Consider the following 20,197-nt stretch of genomic DNA (forward strand, 5'->3'; position numbering starts at 1 on the left):
AATACTGGACCCAACTTCTCTTTTGGAGATAGTTAGTTGAACACTAAAAAAATATCTTCCATGAATATCAGTTCATCATAGCTTTCTAATTCTTACTCCATTTTTCCTTGAAAATTGCACATTTCATTGGTTTCTAAGCATTTGTTGCCATAGAGTTATACACTTTTATAGTTAAAAATTTGCTTCACATCTGTGCTTCTGTTTCTCTTTCTCTTTCTTTTCAGTTAACATATCAGTATTTTGCATATTTTAATGTTATTTGTGTAGATGAGATACCATACCTAATCAATTCCACTATAATTTTTCTGTTACCTTACATCATTTCTGCTTTTATTTTCAGTAGTTCGTTCTTCATATTTCACTAAGATTTATTTTTATGTGTTTTCTACTACATATTCTGCATTGGCATTATTTAAAAATAATTATGGTCAAACACTTCATAAATTAGCTTTTTTTTAAAAAAATTGTTTTGGATTTATGAAAAAGATACACATTTTTAAAATCAGCAAATTATAAGAACCAGGTTCAGTAAACCCATTTTTCAATAGGTAATAGAAACAAAGTAAGAAAGGAGACACCTGTGTTGTTAGGGTTTGGATGTACCATGCAGACAGCAGACTAGGGGTTGCTTGGTCTTTATTAAAGTTATACTTTGCATTTACGAAAAGTTTCACAAATCATGAGATCCAAAAACATTCAGGGTTTTGACTAAATCAATGTACTTATTACTAACATTGTCTGTTTGAGGCAACTGTGACATTATTGCAATAGGGACCATCCATCACATTTCCTCCAGACTTCCACTGTGGCCCAGGTTCATTATCCTAGCCACCTGTAGAACAAATGCAGGGATGCCTTGCTCCACATCTGCCCCTTTGATTTTCACAGATTTATAAATAAGAACGCAATAAAATTTTATTCTTAGTGGTACTACAATTGCACAACTTAAAATCCAAAGACCAATTTTAGTTTTAAAAATTAGAAGAGGAAAAAAGAGCGCTGTTATTATCAATCATGAATTTGGAAAGAGTTTTTTCAAACACAAGGAGGGCGAATTATTTTAGAAACAACTGGATTCTATTCTTATATCTATTTCACTCTAAAAGGTGTCCTCTGGGGCTGGGAAGTGGAGGCGCATTCTGCTGCTTTCTTTGAAGCTTCCTCTCCTGCACTGCCAATGCCTCGGGGGACGAGTCTTCAATGGCGGCTCCATCCAGCTCTTCCATGTAGACTTAGATCTCATTCCAATTTAGGCTTCTCTTTCTCTTCTTCCATACCTAAAATACAAGCAAAGGACTTTATTTGAACATCAGATTAAACTATGAGCAGCTTTGCCAAGCTGCTTAAAAAAACCTCCCATCCCTCTATACCAGGAGTGTCCAAACTTTTTTCAACGTTTTTCACCAAGGGCCATATGCGGTAAAATACACAAACAGCCCGGCCACTCACTCGAGGTGAAGTACATATTGCCTCACCTGGTTTATTTAAATAAACTAAATATATTTTTGGAATTTGCTGCGGGCCAATAAAAAATGGATCGTGGGCCGCAGTTGGCCCGCGGACCACAGTTTGGACACCACTGCTCTATACTTATCCAACTTTTCTCCAGCTAAGAAGGAAAATCATTTACAGTTTTCTCCAGAAACTTCCTCAGTGACCTGTTTCCCTATGTTTCCCCCCAAATTGTGACATAACATCTCTGGGACACACCCAGTTCTTCCAGCTTCTGAGAGTGAGGGACTCAAGTTAGTTCCTGACTCATTAAGTTTGCAAAGAAACCCCAACCAGCCTACTTTGGAATCAGCTTCTAGCGATAGGAGGTGTGTAGTTGATGAATTTCAAACAGACCTCATTTATTTTTATTTCAGTCCTGCCCCTTCCCAAGGCAAGGACTCTGGATTTTCACAAGTCAAAAAATCTTTTTCTCATAGCTCATAGAGAGTTACTAGGCACAGGAACTGTTTATTTCCAGACCCAAGTGGACTTAAAGTCAAGTTCTCCTTCTATTCAACCCAATCCCGGGGGAACTGCTTTTCTTTGTGAGAGACTCATATGTACCAGACTGGTGAGACCTCTGTCTGTTGTCTGTAGTGAATAGTTAGTTAATCATGTTTCATTTTCCTGGAGACGAAAATGTTCAAGTAATTCTCATGAATTTTAAACCTGGCAAATGGCCCCCATTTCTTTTTTCTTTTGCTTCTAGCTAAAGATTTTTCTTCTGACGTCAAATTCTCAGAGACCCTTTGGTGGAACAGAAGAACCCCCAAATATTGCTTTGAAGTGCTTCGTATTCTTTTATAAATTGCAAGCTCTCCGAGGGCAGGGCCTTCTTTTGTTCTGGATTATATTCCTAGCACCTAACATAGTGTCTGTCTCATAGTAGGAGCTCAATTTTTACTGAATCAATTTAATAAACAATGAACATAGAGGAGGCCTTAGCAGGCTGGACTAGTAGGAAAGCAGTAGAACAAAATGTGGAAATTCACAATATAAAAAATTACAAAGCCTAACCTCAGAGTGTCATCATGATAGGGCTTACATTAGGAGAGACTCCCCTTCGCCCCAGCGCCTAGTATGTATTTTGTGGGGTCAGGGCGGTGGCAGTGGGATGTGGCGAATATGCTCTGAACAGGTGTCCTTAGACATTCTTTTAGGTTTGGTTTTCATGACTAAGGGACTGGCGGAGATAGGCATCACTTTTTCCAAAGTACTTCTCAGAAATCATATTGAGGAAAACTTCAAACAGAGGAGGCAGGACATCTGAAGGGAGGGAGGAACAGGGCTGCGGAGGAGAAGGCAGGCAATGCCTTATTGTTGGGTAACTAAGGCAAAGGCAGAAAAACACAACACGGATCCTGTTCAAACAGCACACGTGACTTGGGTCCCAACTTTATCCTGTGTTCATCCCTATGGAGAAGCTTTCGGGAGCTAACTGCTTGCTTTTCTTTTTAAAGTCTGTTTCCTCCGAAGCGTTCTCCTGCAGATGGGTTGTCTTGGCAGCAAGAGTGGAATCTTCAAAAGCAGGGGTGGAGAACAGGGGGTGTTCACTGACCCAGACAGGGAAAATGGCTCCCCACCTACTTTCATCTGGCAGCTTGGAGGTAGAGGGAAAAAATTAGACACTATATAATATTTGGGAGAACGAGAGGTGTAATTTCCACACGATTAGCAGAAAAGAAACCTGTCACAAAGCTGAGGCAGGATGCACTTTCGGAAACATCAAGCAGAAACAAGAGCTGATGGACCTCCTAAGAGAGTCAGTCACCTGTGATTCCCCCAGGCCAGGAAGGGCGTCAACCTGAGGGCAGTGCTGGGACATTGCAGGCCCGGGTGGGTCTGCGTGGGACATGAGCTGGATGGGCAGCTGCGGGAGAAGGTGCAGGCCTGGTTCCGACTCCTTCCCCCTTTGGCCTGCTTTCTTTCCCCTCACCTCAACCTTTCACTTATGGACACTTTCATTTCTGGTGTACGAAGTTTGACTTTAATAAGACTGGTTACTCCGGTCGACACACTGGCATTGGAATAAATTCTTAGCTAAAGTACAGAAATATTTCAGCTGTTATAGATTGAATTGTGCCCTCCTACGCCAATGCATATGTTGAAATCCTAACCCCAGGACCTCAGAATGTGAGGAGAAGGCCAAGGACATGGCTGGACAACTGTTTGCTAAAGAGATTAGGTAAGTGACTTGTGAATCCAATGCACCATCTCAGTATAAGCCAGGAAGGACCTGTGGGGGACCCTCTGTCTGCTGATCTGGATCCCCATGGAGTACATGGGAAGCCAATAGGGGTACTGAGAATTTTGTAGGTGGGAACACTGCCCCCATGGCCTGAAAAGGACAAGATGAAATGAAGGAAGAGTGACTGTGAAGACATGTTAGAGGCTGGCTCTTTCCCGGTTCCAGAGGGTAGGGGGCTGCTGCCCAGGGCCAAGGACGCAGGGCCTCAGTCCCCTCCTGTGGAGTCCTGAGGACAGAACATTCAGTCAAAGAGGATTAGTCTCAAGCCTTAAAATCTAATGGAATTCACCCTGCTAGCTTTCAGACTTGATTGGGAATCATGACCCCTTTTTACCCTGTGATTTCTTTCTTTTGGAAAGAGAGCGTGTATGAGACTGTCCAACCATTGTGTTTTGGAAGCAGAGGACGTCTGTCTGGATTTGCAGGTCCACAAGTGCAGAGCAATTTTGCTTCAGGATGAATCATACCACCAGCTTTACCCATCTGTGATTTAGATATTTAAGGTGAGATTTTGGAGTTAAGAGGAAAGAGTTTGGGGGCTGTCGGAATGGGCTGCATGAATGAAGGACATGAATTTTAGGGGGTAGGGGGTGAAGGCAGACTATTATGGCCTAAATTGCATCTCCCTAAACCTAACTCCCAATACCCCAGAGCTTGAGTGTATTTGGAGATAGGGTCTTTACCAAGTCAAAATGAAGTCATCAGGAAGGGCCCTATTCAAATATGACTGATGTCCTCATATTAAGGAGAAATTTGGAGCCAGCCTCACAGTGAGGACGTTATGTGAACATGAAGACAGCCCTCCACAAGCTAAGGAGAGAGGCCTGGAACAGAACAACCCTCACAGTCCTCAGAAGCAACCAACCCTGCTAATACCGTGATTTTGGACTTCTGGGCTCTAGAACGGTGAGATATTATATCTCTACTGTTAAAGCCACCCAGTTGGTGGTACTTCACTGTAGCAGCCCTAGGAAACCAATACAACATCCACAAAGCCACCTGGAGTTACTTTCTTTTAAAAAGAACAATGCTTAGCTATTAATTTAGCTTATTTTAGAGGCTTTTTTTTTTTTTTTTTAGTTCATATCAGGTGTGTCTATTTTGTTATAAGCCAGGTCCACAGTTCCAAGTGAAGTTTCTGAACTCGCATGTGTCTGGCTTTCCAATGGTGACATTCTGATGGTTCACTGGAAATAACACAGGATTGAACATCAGTGAGAAGGTATTGGCTCTGCAACCACCTGTTTTGATGGGTTACTTATGATTTCTGGGCCTCTGCTGCCTCTTAGCAACAGGAAAGGGTTGGCTTAGATGATTTCTAATCTCCTTTTCAGTTATAAGATTCTGTAATTATGCGATTTTATCTTGTAGTCGAGGCCAACATAACATAACCAAGTGGAGGAAGGTGAGCCATTAAAAATCATTGTGGATATAAAGACAAGGACTCAAAGGTGGAATTCCTGCTTCTTGGGGGATTTTGTTCACGGTGTAGTAAATGTATTCAGGATTGTAATACTGTACTTGATTGTATTCCATTCATTCTAACAACAACAACAACAACAACAACACACACACATATGCACACGTCACACACTATTTTTAATCAGTAGTTTCAAATTCAAGAACCAGGAAGTGAATGTGATTGAGATGAGGACTAGGGAATATTAGAGTACCATCTAAAGGGGCAACAGACACTCGATTCCAGTCCATTGTGGCCAGAAGAGAACGGTAAGCTCAGCACTGCCAGATCTTCAAATATTTGATAAGATAAAAACAATCTGGCCTTTATGTGAAATGTTGGTTCCAAAACAAATGTCCCACTGTGTAGGCCTAACATAACTTTTTGGTTGGTAAAATTTGGCGGGAGCCATCAGTTTGTGATCCCTTTCATATATGAAACAGAGGACAACTTGACACAAAACATCTGCCTCTGTGGAATTAACTAGCTGGTCCCATGTAGATACAACTAATCCCTATACCTGACATGAGTTACAAAATGTTAGTCAAGTTTAACTCATGTTTAAGAGAATAGCACAGAGTAAATTGAGCAGATTATTTTAAAAAACCTTAGTTTTACTATTCCTTTTTAACTTCTCATTCAAAGGTGCTAAAAAGCAGTATTCTATTAATCTAGATTGGATGTTTTTCTCTCCTGGTTTTCATCTTCTCTTAGAAATAGAACAATGGCCAAAATGACTGTCAGAATCAAGTTAGTCAAGGGGAAACACGCAGTCATAAATACTTCCTGAATAACATACATTGGACATTTAGCTTAAATTGAAATATGGTATTTCTCCCAAGAAGCTGAGAAAGTTTCCATTTTGTCCTCAATACATTTTTGAAAGTTAACTAAATACTTGTATAAGTTAATTAGTAGAGAAAGATGACTATTCCCATTGAACAGAGAGCAAAATTATTGAAAGGTTAATTATTGGTCGCCCAAGCTTTTGGCCCGAACTGAATAAAAAATTTTGACACTTTTCCTAATAGACCACTTATTAAAACCAAGCCAGCTGCTGAGAAAGAAACCCTCAAATTCCTCTGGGCCATTTAACGTTGGCTAACACTTTGACACACACCGTCTTAGAAGATCCACATACACACAAAGTCCAATTCAATAACCATGCAACGACCATGCTTTATTTGTCTAATTAGATCAAGTTCCTGGCATAGCGTCTGGCACAGACTACAGTACTCAGTGTTTGTGGAACACAGATCATTTACTGGTGACGTTGAGAATGTTGTGATGTCCAGAGTGCTCTAACATCCCAAACCAGCTTGCCTTTGGATGTATTTTCATGCAGGACTCAACTCACTACATATCTGTGCTGTTGCTTTTTCCACCTTCCCATTTTTACGTTATCTTACATACACTCTGGACAGGTTTTGCACAGCTTGGATAAGATTACGTGCCTTGCCAAGATGGAGGCTCTGCCATAAATAGAAACAAAAGAAACATCATAGGTTAAGAGAGTTTTTGCAGCAATGAAGTATTACCCTTCACTGCCCGTACCTCTCTGCCACCTTCAGCCCTTGCATATGACAGTCACTGGTGAATCACAGTGGCCAGAGCATTCTGTGCTGCTTGGCGTTTTAGCAGGATGGCGAGGCCTCTCGAAGGCTACTATACCCATACAAAGCATCACATAAAAAGTGGAGATCTGGGTGACTTCTAATGGGAATGGTTACATTTAATCATTTATTTAATTGAGGGTCTCTTTAGCAAGGGCAGTATTTTGTTATTGAGCGTGAACTCCCTAATTTTTTTTTTCTGTTCACACTACATTTCTCCCTATAAAATTTTATAGACATTTTCTTAAAGTTCATAAAATTTTATAAAAATGTTCTTTTTGCTTAGATTTGCATGTTTTAGTAGATCATAAGACAAAGTGAGTAATAAACCTTTCAGATAACTGCCAGCAGCTTCTAAATTGATGTTGTTGCTATAAAAATGTAATTCTTTATAAGCGATCCCGTGCTACAGAGGAATTCGCCTTCAGTCTTTGCACATACTCTTGTACACAGCAATGCTCTCGTTTTATGCGCCCCTATACAATACTTACTTCTCTGTGTGTCCCAGATATAGCTGTTCAGGACTTCGCCCAGCAGGTACAAAAAGTTCATTAAGATGGTTGTAGACGCAAAGAAGATGATTCTGGCTCCCGGGCCAATGTGTTCCAGGAAAGGGTACACCCACATCCCAGTTATATGATGCACCCAACACACCCTGCAATGGAATGGAAAGGACACAAAGACAGGAGTTACTCTCATGAGAGATTTTAAAGCTGCTGACATTACAAATATGGACCCTCTACTCCAACCGTTCTCGGGCAATGCCAGTCACAGGTTGGCTTCTGACACTCAGGAGCTACCAGAAACTTTGTTGTTGTTTGTTTTCTTTTACTTCTTACTCTGAAAGAATTTCAAAGTCACAGAAGCGTTGCAGATATGGTACAGAGAGTTCCAGTATGCCATCCATTCAACTTCCCTGCATCTTGTATAACATTATTAACATCTTGTTAACATATTGTATAACCAGTATTAAAATGAAGCAATTAACATGGGTACAATGCTACTATATGAACTACAACTTTATTTGGAATTCCCGTTTTCTCACTAATGGGCTTTGTCTGGTCTAGGATCCCACGTTGTATTAAGTAGTCACGTCTCCTTAGTCTCCTCCAATTTGTCAGTGCCTCCGTTTCTCTCTGACTTTCCTGACATTTGAAGAGGTCTGGTCAGGTATTTGAAACAGTTGTTTTTCTAAATACTGTTATACAATCTTCTTAATCCCTTCTTTACATAACAAAACAATGTCGCATTAGGCAACCACATTATAATAAAACCTGTGTGACTATATTCCAGGAATCTTGCCACACTGCCTTCCAACTAGATACCAATATCTGCTGACAGAACCATCCCATAACAGTGATACCTGGCTTCCCACAACCTGATCTTTGGATCCCATATTTGTTTCTTTTTTTTCCTTTCTATTTTTCATAATATGTACTTGTAACTATTCTATTTGTGTTCTGGAGATATTTTAGGATCAGTGGGAATACAACATAATTAATCTTCACTCTTTTCAAAAGCTTAGTAGAATAATTGCACCATTGGTTTCTGACACAACTGCTAAGAGCTATTTTCCAAAACATTCTTGGGTTCAATACTTTATTAACTGATGTCAACATAAATAACTTTATTGCACAGGGAATAACAATTACGTTTTATAATTACTTACCATCTATGGCTTCATTCCTCTTTAAACAGTTTATCTATGTATATATGACATATATCTACCTCAGGCCAGAAACCTGGGAGTCTTTTCCTTAGAGCTTGCAGTCTCAATGAGGGTGATAGCACTTTCCCTTCAAGGAGGTGAAAATTGATTCTGGGAGGGTGGTGGAGAAATCCTACTCTTTTTATGTATAAAGCACAGATACATACCATGTTTCCCCCAAAATAAGACTGGGTCTTATATTAAGGTTTGCTCCAAAAGACGCATTAGGGCTTATGTTCAGGGGATGTCATCCTGAAAAATCATGCTAGGGCTTATTTTCTGGTTAGATCTTATTTTCGGGCAAACACGGTATATACATAGAACATAAAAAGCTACATTGTTTATTTGAGGTATTAAAGTTTCATGGGCCCAGCAATACTCCTAGGTATATATCCAAAAGAACTGAAAGCAGGGACACAAAACAGATACTTGTGCACCAATGTTCATAGCAACACTATTCAAAACACTCAAAAGGATGAAACAACCCAATATCCATCAACAGATCAATGGATGAACAAAATATATATATCCAATGGTCATATGTACATCCAATGAAATAGTATTCAGTCATAAAAAGGAATGAAATTTTGATATATGCTGCAACATGGACGGACCTTGAAAACATTATGCTAAGTGAAATAAGCCAGACACAGAAGGACACATATTGTATGCTTCCACTTAAATGAGATACTAGAATAGGTAGATTTATAGAGACAGAAAGTATAATAGAGGTTACCAGGATCTAAGCGGGAGTGGGGAAAGGGGAGTTACTGTGTAAGGGGTTCAGAGTTTATGTTGGGGATAATGACAATGTTTTGGGCATAGATAGTGGGGATGGTTAGTTACATAACATTGTGAAGGTATTTGTTGACACCGAATTATACATTTACAAATAGTTAAAATGATTAATATTACATCATGTGTATTTTACCACAATAAAACATTTTCATGGGGTGGAGATTAGGGAAAAAAAATACCTAAACGGGTTCCTGGTTGGGGGGGTCAATAATAAAAGATAAGTTTAGAAATGCTGTTTGAGCAGGAAGAGGTGGTCATTAGATCCAGCCAGGTCAGCTTGAATAGCTGTCCAAACTAAAATATTTTACCAAAGGAGGAAGCCAAGCTAGTCAACATGTTTTTTTAAATGAAGCATTTGTCAGGATCAGCAGAAATTACATTGTTGGAACTACCCTATAGGATTCTGATGCGTAATATTGGTCGTTCGTAAATTAGAGGCAATTTTATCTTCCTAATCTTGTCTTAACCAGTGTAAGAAGGTGTTGTGTGCCCATCACGTAGCTTATTAATTTTCATTGAGATAATATACAATATCCCCAAAATGTAATACCATAAATCTATAATTGATTTTGCAACGTCAACTTATAATATTATAATGTGACTCACCATAAAACTGTTTTCTCAATTAGGCAAATTAGGAGCAATTCAAATTTTGAATGCTAGTTATATATTTTTTATATCTGTTCCTGCCATTCTATCTGCTTCTGGGAGAATGAAATTTGCATTTGCAGTCTCCAATGCCCGGCCTCTACTCCTCAGATGTTGTCTGCAATGTACTTTTGGTGTGTATGGAACCATTCTATAATACTGAATAGGTATACGCGCCATAACCACATTCTATCTATCTGTCGATGACTCCTAAATTTCTATCTCCATCCTTGACCTCTCCCTGAATTCCACAGTTCTACATGCAATTGCCCACTGCACATTTCTACTTGGAGTATCTCCGACCTAACATTTCCATGATGTCGTCATCATCCTGCATCCTAATTCCTGCATGTCTCTCCCCCCTCCCCCCGACACTCCCTACCCCCATCATCCAATAGCAAACATATGTCTCCCACATCTTGCATTTCTCAAATCAATGACTACGACATCACTTCAGCAGTAGCTTGGGGCAGAAAATGTGGAGTTACTTTTGATTTTTCTTTTTCTCACAATCCACATCCAATCAATCCTTAGAACCTAATGACTCTACTTTCCAATACACCCAAAGTATCTACTTCTCACCATTGCCTCCACTACCATCTGGGTTCATGCCATCCTACCTCTCACCGGAACAACTGCAATAGCTTCCTGTCTCTTTACTTTCACCTTTGCTACAGTCTGTTCTATTAGCCTATTCCCATTGGAGCAGCCAGGCTGATCTGGATTAAGTGCAAGGCAGGTCATGCCACTATTTTGCTCAAAACTCTTGCTTCTCCTTGCACTTGGAGTAAAAGCCAGAGTACCTAGATGGTTCTTCAAGGCCCTACAGAAGAATGCTGGCCACTCTCCTGACGTTTCTCCTATTGTTCTCCCCTCACTCACTCCACTCCAGCTGCACAGCGTCCTCGGTCTTCCCCGAGTACACTAAGCATTCCTTGGGGGTTCCCATGCCTGGAGGATCACTCCTTACCCCTATCTGCCCCATGTACCCACAGTGGCTTCCTTCAGGTTTTAGGTCTTCCCAGGCCACTGTATTTAAAAATTGCAAACCTAATCCTGAGACCCTCTATTCTCCATCCCTTTATTTTTCTCCCCAGCTACTTAGTACACTATGTTTATTTTTACTTATCTGTTTACTGTCTGTCCCATGAGCACAGGCATTTTTAGCTGTTATGTTCACTGATAGGTCTGTGGCCCTTGGAACAATGCCTGGCACACAGAATGCACTCAATAATTATTAGTTGAATTACTAACTGAATAAAGGAACATCAAAATCCACATCTGTTTATTGAGCCTTTACTCTGTGACAGGCCAATAATTTTAAATCTCAAAAAAACCTTTCAGAAATTTCTATGCCTTTTGATGGCAAATCTTTTCTGTAGAGAACCAGAGAGTAAGTATTCTCAGTTTCGGAGGCCATGCAGTCTTTGTCACAATTCTCAACTCTGCCTTTGTAGCAAAACAGCAGCCACAGACAATATGTAAACAAGTGAGAGTGGTTATGTTACAGTAAAACTTTATTTGTGGACACTGAAATTTGAATTGCACATAATTTTCACATGTGATGAAATATTTATCTTCTTTCATTTTTTTCAATCACTTAAAAGCGCAAAAACCATTCTTTGCTTGTGGGCCACAGAATTAACAAAAAATAAACAGGCAGTGGGCTGCATTTGTTCCATCGGCTGTCGTTTGTTGACCCCTTGTGTAAGTAGTTCTTTGTCTTTCACAAAGCACCACAGCACATTATGGCATCTAGTCTACTCAGCAATCCTAGATATAGCATGTCACTCATTCTGCTCAGGTAAAAATCATAGTTTATAGATTACGTCAGAACTGACCACAGAAATGTGTAAATCTCAGGTCAGGGAAGCAGAGAGCTATTCTGAGTATGGTGTTCTAGTATGATTTATAATCCCCTTTACCTTATTCAACCACCCTACGAGATACGATTACCCCCATTTCACAGATAAAGAAATAGACTGGACTCAAGAACTCGTCTAAAAAAATGGCAAAGTCAGGAAAAGAATGCATATCTGCCATATTTTCTTCTGTAAGGACTTGCTTCTCTAAATGATGCATTTAACATTGCCTCCAAAAAGAAAGTGAGGGTTTTCTTTTTAAAAAAGTTTTCTGGTCTTAGTAGGTCATCCATCCGTTTCAGATATAGAAGTCCTGTTAAGTGGGGTTTCACCTGGATTGGTGAATGATGCATCCACTTGTCCTAACAGGTTGTGCTTTCACCATTTGTTTCCTTGATATAATCAGGGCTTAGTTTTCTGCACAAAAATGACTCATGTATTTGTGCAAAGTTCTCAGTTCGTGGTCGACTTTCAATTTGTCTCATTCCAAAGCCTTTGTGTCTTAATGCCCAAATACCTTCTGCTTAAGGTAATGATACCAATTTTAATTTTAGCCTGAAAAATTGATAACCATAATGTGTGTGTATGTACACATGCACGTGTACATGTGTGCATACGTATATATGCATGCTATACTATCATAAGACTTCTGGGATGGTCTATTTTGTTAAAAGTATTTCCAATTTCATTCACTTTAATATGCAAATAAAAATGGCATTTATTAATGCCTCCTATCTGAATACTGTGCTCACACTAGGGATGCAGAGGTAAATACGGCAAAGGCGATTCTTGTCCGCGTGCAGTATAGTCTAATGAGGAAGACAAATATTAAAAGAGAAATGACAAGTGTAGTCAGAATTAAGAAAAGGTTAAGTGTAGCACGTCATGGGTGCACAGGATCATTCCATTTTTTTGTTTTTGAATCTCACACCATTAATCTTTCTTTCTCTTGCGTATTCAACTTTCTTCCAAATCAATTTTTTTCATAGCTGATCAAAATGCTCAAATGCCTTTCATTACAGCACAACAAAAAATGTTTCCATCAACTTCACAAATACTGCTCTACATCTCTCTTCCTCTTCAAAGGCAAACTTCTCCAGTGAGTCTATACTCACTGACTCCATATCTAAAATTTGCACTCAATTCTCCACCCACAACAGTCTGGCTTCTGTTCGCGATACGTCACCAAAATACCCTGGATCTTCGACATCAAGTTCTCCTGGTTTTCCTCCCACCTGGTGGGCTGTTCTTGCATCTTTTGGGAAGTTCACAACCCAACCATTACATGTTGAATTTCCTTAAGGTTTGGTTTTTAAACCTTCTTTTCATGCTATGCATTCATAGTTGATGAGTTCATTCATGTCTACTACCTACATACAGATATCTCACAAATCTGTGTCCTAATCCAGATCTCTCTTCTGTTCCAGAACAGTTGCTTGAGCAGAACTCAAAACGTCTCATTTGCACATCATAAAGATACCTCAATCTCGATACATCGACAGCTAGCCGTCTACAGACATGCTCTTTCCCCTCCAACCTGGTTCTCTTCTGGTATGCCTTATCTCTGTCAATGGTACCACCTATCATTCAGTTTTGCAACTCAAATGTGGGAGTCATCTTTGCTACTTCCATCTCTTTCATCACACATATTCCATCCATTACCTTGTCTCGTCCAGGTTATCTCACACATCTCTCCAATATGTTGATTTCCCCCCATCTTCCTCACAATCTTAATTTGTGTTCTGTTCATCTGTCTAGAGTACTGTAATTGTTTCTATTTTGTCTCCACATCTACTTTTGCCTCCTTCCAATTGCCAGAGTGATCTTTTCAAACCAGAAATCTGAACACATTATATCATACCCTTAAAACATGTCAATGGCCTTTTTTTTTTAAGACGCAGATTTTTAATAAAGTGTAGTTTTCCCTTCATATAGAGTGGCTTCTACCTGTTTATCTCCATCTCATACTTTGCTTCGGTTACACTGACTTTTATTTGGGTCCTTGATTTTGCCATGCTTCTTCCTGCCATGCAGATTTTTACATGCACCTCTTTCTGCCTATACTGTTAGTTACCCACCCTTAGACTAATCAAGTTATTTTTCTCCTTTACATCTTAGCTCAACTATTATAACTAAACAGTCATCACTTACGAAAGCCTTCCCTGGTCTAACAGATTAGGTCAGATTTTATAAGCTCTTACAAAACCATCAATCTCTTTTATTTTGTAAGCTCTCCTTTTTATTAGTACTTAAATTTGAATGATATTTTTTTCTGAATAATGTTTCTCCCCCTGTAGAGGATCTAAATTCTGTGAGGTGAGGGACTGTGTCTATTTTTATTTCTCATTGTAACCTCAGCATTCACCACAATTCCTGTCACAAAGTAGCATTTAAACTGTGATAGGAAGGATGAGTAAGAGTTAGTTGAACAAAGATGGGAGGTAAGATCTTCTGAGCCAAATGGAATCACATGTCCAAAGACTTGAAAATGAGGGAGAGCTCCCAGGTGTTCAAGAAGAAAACATTTTTGTTGAGATTAAGGGAGAGAGGACATGAGTCACCATGGGTGACTTTTTAAGCCATGATAAGAATTGTAGACTATCCTAGTGTAGACATCAGACAGGCTTTGAGGGGTATGAAATAAATGTGAAACAGATCACATTGACCCAGAAACCAACTGTATCAGACATGGTGGTGGCCAGGACTGGAACGGTAGTATTGGGAATGAAAATTAGCAGGTAGATTTAAGAGATATTTATACTAGTGTCTGTCAAACTGTAGGTCATAAGCAGTGGTGTGCTGGACATGGTCAGGAGAGCAGATTGTTGGATATGTAGGGTGTTTGCAAGCTGCTTGGGTGGTAGCTTAAATTCCACCAAGGTGGGAGTGTTTACACCAAGGACTGTCAAATGTTACACATCAGGCGCCCCTTCCCTGGCCTCCAGAAGAGATGGTTGTTACACATTTGTCAGCAGCCACTGGTTACTAACATTTAAAGAAGAACAGAAGAAAACATAATAGAAAGTCTCAGAAGGCCTTGCATATAATGATGATAAAAATTGTGCAGTGAATCGTCTGTTTCACTTGTGTGTGTGTATATGTGCATGCTGGCCGGGTCACGGTACAAAAGAAGTTTCTTGTTTTTTTTTACTCACAGTAAAATAAATTTGAAAGACACTGATTTAGGAAACAGAATTAAGAGAACGTGGTGATTGATTGGATTTAGGCAGTGAGGGAACTGAGATGAGTAAAGGATTAATCATAGATTCCTGGCTTGATTAACTGGGTGGAGAATGCTGCCATTTCCTGAGATAGGGAATGCAGTAAGGGAGCTGGTTTGAGGGGATGATGAGTTCAGTTTGCACATGTTGAGTTTGAAGTTATCTGTAAGATATCCAAGTGGAGATATCTGGAAGGCAGTTACATGGGTTCGGACTGTAGAGAAGGGACTATTGTGGCAATATGAATATTCGGTTCATTGGCAAAAAGATGGTGGTTGAAGCCACTTGAACAGACTGAGATGACCCATGTAGAGTATAAGATATGAAGAAAACGGGTTGATGAGAGAACCCTGAAAAAGATTTAAGGAATAGTCTGAGGAGGACGAGGCTAAACAGGACACCAAAAATGGTGGCCTGGTGACATGGAAGACAGAAAAGTGTGTCTCGAAGCCAAAGAACAAGTGGTTCAAGGGTAGAGTAGACATCTATTAGCATAGTATCATTGAGAATTGAGAATAATTAGAAACCTGACTTTCCATCTACAAAGTGGAAGCAAGACTTTTTCAGATTACAAGTGGTATAAGTATGATTCAAATCTACCTTGGATGTTGAATGGGTATAAATGATAAGCAGTAAGTAAAGAAAAATTGACTTTGTCAAGCTCAGTGGCTCTTTATGCCATATGGCCCAATTCCATCCTATCACATAAACCCTGAGTTGTAATGGTGCTTGGAGCCCTTGAGGAGCTGTAGTGAAGGAGATATACCGTTTCTCCCTTTCCTGGCTCTGTCACCCTTATTTATCCCAGTTCGACACACATACCTATCTTACTACTGATGACCTTTCAGTTCTTAAGAGTAGTTTATTTTAAATAGGGTTTAAAAATTGATTTCACTATTTACACTTTGATAAAGAGCTAGGCTATTTGGCAGCAAGACTATTAGGTTGTAAGACACATAGGACACAGATCCATTCGCAGTAACAGCCAATAGCTAACAGCACTGAATTCTTACCGACAGGCACTGTGCTAAATGTTTATTATGAGCAGCTCTTTGGGGAAGGTGTTATAGAGGTGCCATTGTACAGATGACACTGAGGCCCCAGAGGTTCAGTAAGTGGAGAAGCAGGGATGCGAACCTCAGCAGTGCAGCTCTTAGCCTGTATGCCAGGCTCCTCTAGCGCTCTGAAGACTAGGATTCGATGGATGGGAATGGAGCTCTGGGTGGCTTTCGCTGTGCTCAGACCCCAAAATGATGACAGGTATAAAATCTGTGTACATTTTTTCTTTTTTTCCCCCACCGACTCTAAAAGTAATTCATGCTCATTATAGAGAATGTGTGAAATATAGAAAAGTTGCAAGGTGTAAGATAAGTCAGTTGTGGTGAAGTTTTAACACAGACTGAGTCTCTTATAAAACTCAGGGATCGTATATTTTAGCTTCACTGGAGGGGAGGAAAGCCACTGCAGGGGTAAAGCAATAAACACTTCCTTCAGAGAAGGCGGTGACTTACCTCTTAAGAAATGGTCACATCACATATGCGTTTAGCCTACTGGAATGTACTACACTACCTGACGGGCAATGAGCATGTGCCCCAGGGTGGGGTGAGGTCAGGGACCAGCTTCTTACCCAGTAGATCTCTGTGTGTCTCTCACGGTACCTCCAACCGGATGCTTCTGAAGGACTTCTCAAGGGCAGTGTGGACTTTCGGCTCAAATGCTGACTTTAGATCTGGCCCTCTCTTTAGATCTAACCATCTCAGTTTAGGGCCATCCTGAAGGCCCCTTGGACCACGTCCTCCGTATTGATTGCATGGAGACTGGTTCTTGTTACATTTTTGAAAATCTAGCATTCTGTTGGAGTTTTCTGGAGTTCATGTACTCACTCATTTATGCAACAAACATTTCTTGAGCCTCTGCATTGTGTCACGTGGGGCAAGCAGCAGTGGGGATGCAATGGTGTGCTCTTGGGATCATGGTGCAGAGGTGCTGCCAAGGTTCCCTGTAAAAAAACTGCAGGTCCTGGGGAATATGACAAAGGGCATCTGCCTAGATAGGAACAGGGCTCTGGACACAGGGATCAAAACGTTCTCTTTGGTGATGCGTGTGGTAGTGCTAGAAAATTAATGCATCCATTCACAGGCAAATACCAAATGGAGGGGTTCCATCTGAAGCAGCGTTAAAATATCCTCCAGCTCAATTACAGAGATAATTTTAGGCGTTACAGATATAATTATATAATCCTTCACTTACTGGGGGTTTAATGGAGTATTCGTCAAGGTAATCTTTAAGGTATAATCATAATTTAAGATTCATCAAAGTCTCCAATTTTCTCACTGGAGTTAGCCTAAATTTACAGAACCCAGGATGTTATCTCTACCTCGGGGCTGGCTTTGTGGGTGTGCATCCTGTCCTGTCACGTGAGGCCCTCTGCTCAGAGGTGCCCCACACTTGGGTTAGTACTCTGCTGTCACTGTCCTCAAATTCGTAATCATTTTTGAACAAGGGGATCCACATTTTATTTTGCACTGGGCCCATCAAATCATGCAACCGGTCCTGTCTGTGTAGCTGTATCAACTATACTTTGGATCAATACCCAGCTCATCCACATAGCAGTCGGTTACCATGGATATTATCTGACATCTTGGGCCTCAGTTTCCCACTTTGGTAAAGGGGTATAAGCTGCCTACCTTAGAGATGTAGTCATCAGATAATGTAAAGTTCTTAGCACCTTCCGCTTAGGCTAGATAACAAACAAACAAACAATACAAACAAAAAGACGTTTCCACTGCTGTTCCTTCCGCAGAAATATATAATATTTTTCTGTACTTCTCACACACAAAGATGTTTTCAAGGTTACAAGTCCCTCCACCCATCCCTGGGGAAAGAGGCAAATTGTGCGTGCCTCCCAGCCTGAATTCCTGTAATGAGGTAATGAGGGAATGTGTTTTCTTCCTGATTCGCAATCATAAATATCAGACTAATTTATCCACAAAGGCAGGCCAATAATCTACTGCAGAATATTTTCTCCCAACACATGTCCTGGCACATGTCTAAACTGGTTTCAAATGACTGACTTCCTTTGAGTCCCACTTTCTACAGCCTACCTGGTCTTATGGTGAAGTTTCCCTGGAGAGAAGTCAGTTTGAATTTCCCATAACAAAATTCATACCGGCTTTGCTTAACTTTAATCATTTGGACCTTCTCAAAGCATAGAGGTGCCAAACATCAAGTTGACACATTGAACATTGGAGGGAACATGTGTTCTTTCTGGAAGGAAGCGAGGGACTCTTATGGCCTTGGTGATTGTCAGGGTTGGCTGCGGTAGTGAGAAAGCCATGTGTTTAAACTGCTAGCTCTGAAAGGGGAGGAGACACATCTTAAATCCCACAGCAGAGAATCACAATTTGCCATATTTTGCAGAAAAGATCTGTAGTGTCTCTTTAGCACAGTTTGTGCTTCTCCTTCTAGTAGATTCTTATTTTCAGGATTCCAAACAATGTTCTAGTTTACCCCCGCCATGATTAATCTTCCTTGATCGTGTGACCTCATTGGACTACTACTAATTTTTCTCTCTCTTTAATGATCAACGTTCTTCAATAAACAGCAAAATTTCCAGACATTTCTCGAGTTCCTGCTTCGTGGCAGTGCCCCACGTTGAATTATAGTGAGGCCGTCTGTGTATCATTATTTGTCCTCTGCGTGCTGCTTCTACAACTACTAAATCTTTCTTTTATTTTTTTCATTCGACAAACCTGTATCAGTGCTTAGAATGCGTCAGGCATGTGGATGAAGTAGGATATGGAGTAGATGGGCCCTGCCCTTGTAACAGGGTCCCCAGTCTAACAGCGATACAGACATTAGATGACACCCTAGTATTACGCCCTTACTAGTGCAAGGGAGGAGTGGTAGAGTCAATTATTATTTTTTTCAGGTTGAGTTGTAGTGTTCGTTTTTCAACTTCATTTTAATTTTTACCAGGATTAAACCATCAAAGGTTCTAGAAAGGTTATATTAAAAAAATGCAGAAACTCCCTGGCCCATCAAACTGCAACTCTTAGTTTCTTTCCCATGCCTGTCCTGTCCTCTCCAGAGGAAGCCACATTCAACAATTTCAGCTATTTCTTTTAGCTTTTATATCTATATTTCTTAAAAAAAAAAGCCATATATTGCTGTTTCTTGATTTATCAATTTTAGATATTACCTTCTTGCTTCCTAATATAAACGATACAATCCCACCTCTCTTTTTTTCCTATCTTTTATCCACCAAATACATTTATATCATATTTTCGGGGGCTTAAATCATTTTCAGTATTTATTTATTTCCTTATGCTTTTGGTATTGTATCTAAAAACTCTGCCAAACCCAAATTCCTCTATTTTATTCTGGAAGTTTATAGTATTGAATTTTACATTTAGGTTTAGGATGAATTTTGAGTTAATTTTTGTGAACAATGTATGGTTTGTGTCTAGATTCATTTTTTTTTTTTTTAAATATGGACTTCCAATGGTTGCAGCACCATTTGTTGGAAAGATATCCATTCTTCATTGAATTGCCTTTGCTCCTTTGTTAAATCTCAGTTGACTGTATTTATATGAATCTATTTCTGGGCTCTCGATTCTGTTCCATTGATCTTTGCGTTTATTCTTTTGCCAAGACCACAGTGTCTTGATTACTGGGGCTTTATAGTAAGTCTTGAAGACAGGTAGTGTCAGTTCTCCAATTTTCTCCTTCTTCTTCAATACTGTGTTGGCTGTTCTTGGTCTTTTGCCTTTCAACATGCTCTTTAGAATCAGTTTGTCAATATCCATAAAATAATCTTCTGGGATTTTGATTAGGTTTGTGTTGAATCTACAGATCGAGCTGGTAAGAATTTACATCTTAACAATTTTGAGTCTTCCAATCTGAATACAGACTATAGCTCCCCTCATTTATATGTCATTTACTTCTTGCGCCAGAGTTTTAACTTTTGCATGTAGATCTTGTATATATTTTTAGATTTATATCTGAGAATTTCAGTTTTTGGGTGCTATTCTTAATGGTATAGTTTTCAATTACAGTTACCAATTGTTCATTGCTAGTATATAGCAAATCAATTGATTTTTACATGTTAACCTTGTATCCAGTGGCTAATTAGTTCCAGGAGTTT

At 39.8% G+C, this 20,197-nt stretch overlaps 1 protein-coding gene across 8 annotated transcripts in view; it reads right to left on the reverse strand.

Moving 5' to 3' along the window:
* Nucleotides 1–619: 619 nt before the first annotated feature.
* Nucleotides 620–20,197, reverse strand: part of AIG1 (androgen induced 1) — a 218,631-nt gene continuing 199,053 nt past the window's right edge. For 5 of the 8 annotated variants that reach the window (XM_074333656.2, XM_074333665.2, XM_074333664.2 and 2 more), the window contains 2 exons: nucleotides 7,306–7,469; nucleotides 620–1,277 (listed from right to left, as the gene is read on the reverse strand). In XM_074333656.2, the coding sequence (XP_074189757.1) occupies nucleotides 1,240–1,277; nucleotides 7,306–7,469 (202 nt within the window). In that variant the 3' untranslated portion in view covers nucleotides 620–1,239. Of the gene's footprint in view, nucleotides 1,278–6,655; nucleotides 6,674–7,305; nucleotides 7,470–20,197 lie in introns of all 8 variants that reach the window. The other 3 variants (XM_074333657.2, XM_074333659.2, XM_074333655.2) reach the window with 1 other exon arrangement.

Source organism: Rhinolophus sinicus, chromosome 2 (assembly GCF_057876585.1).
Source record: "Rhinolophus sinicus isolate RSI-liver-muscle chromosome 2, RSI-T2T, whole genome shotgun sequence".
NCBI lineage: Eukaryota > Metazoa > Chordata > Mammalia > Chiroptera > Rhinolophidae > Rhinolophus > Rhinolophus sinicus.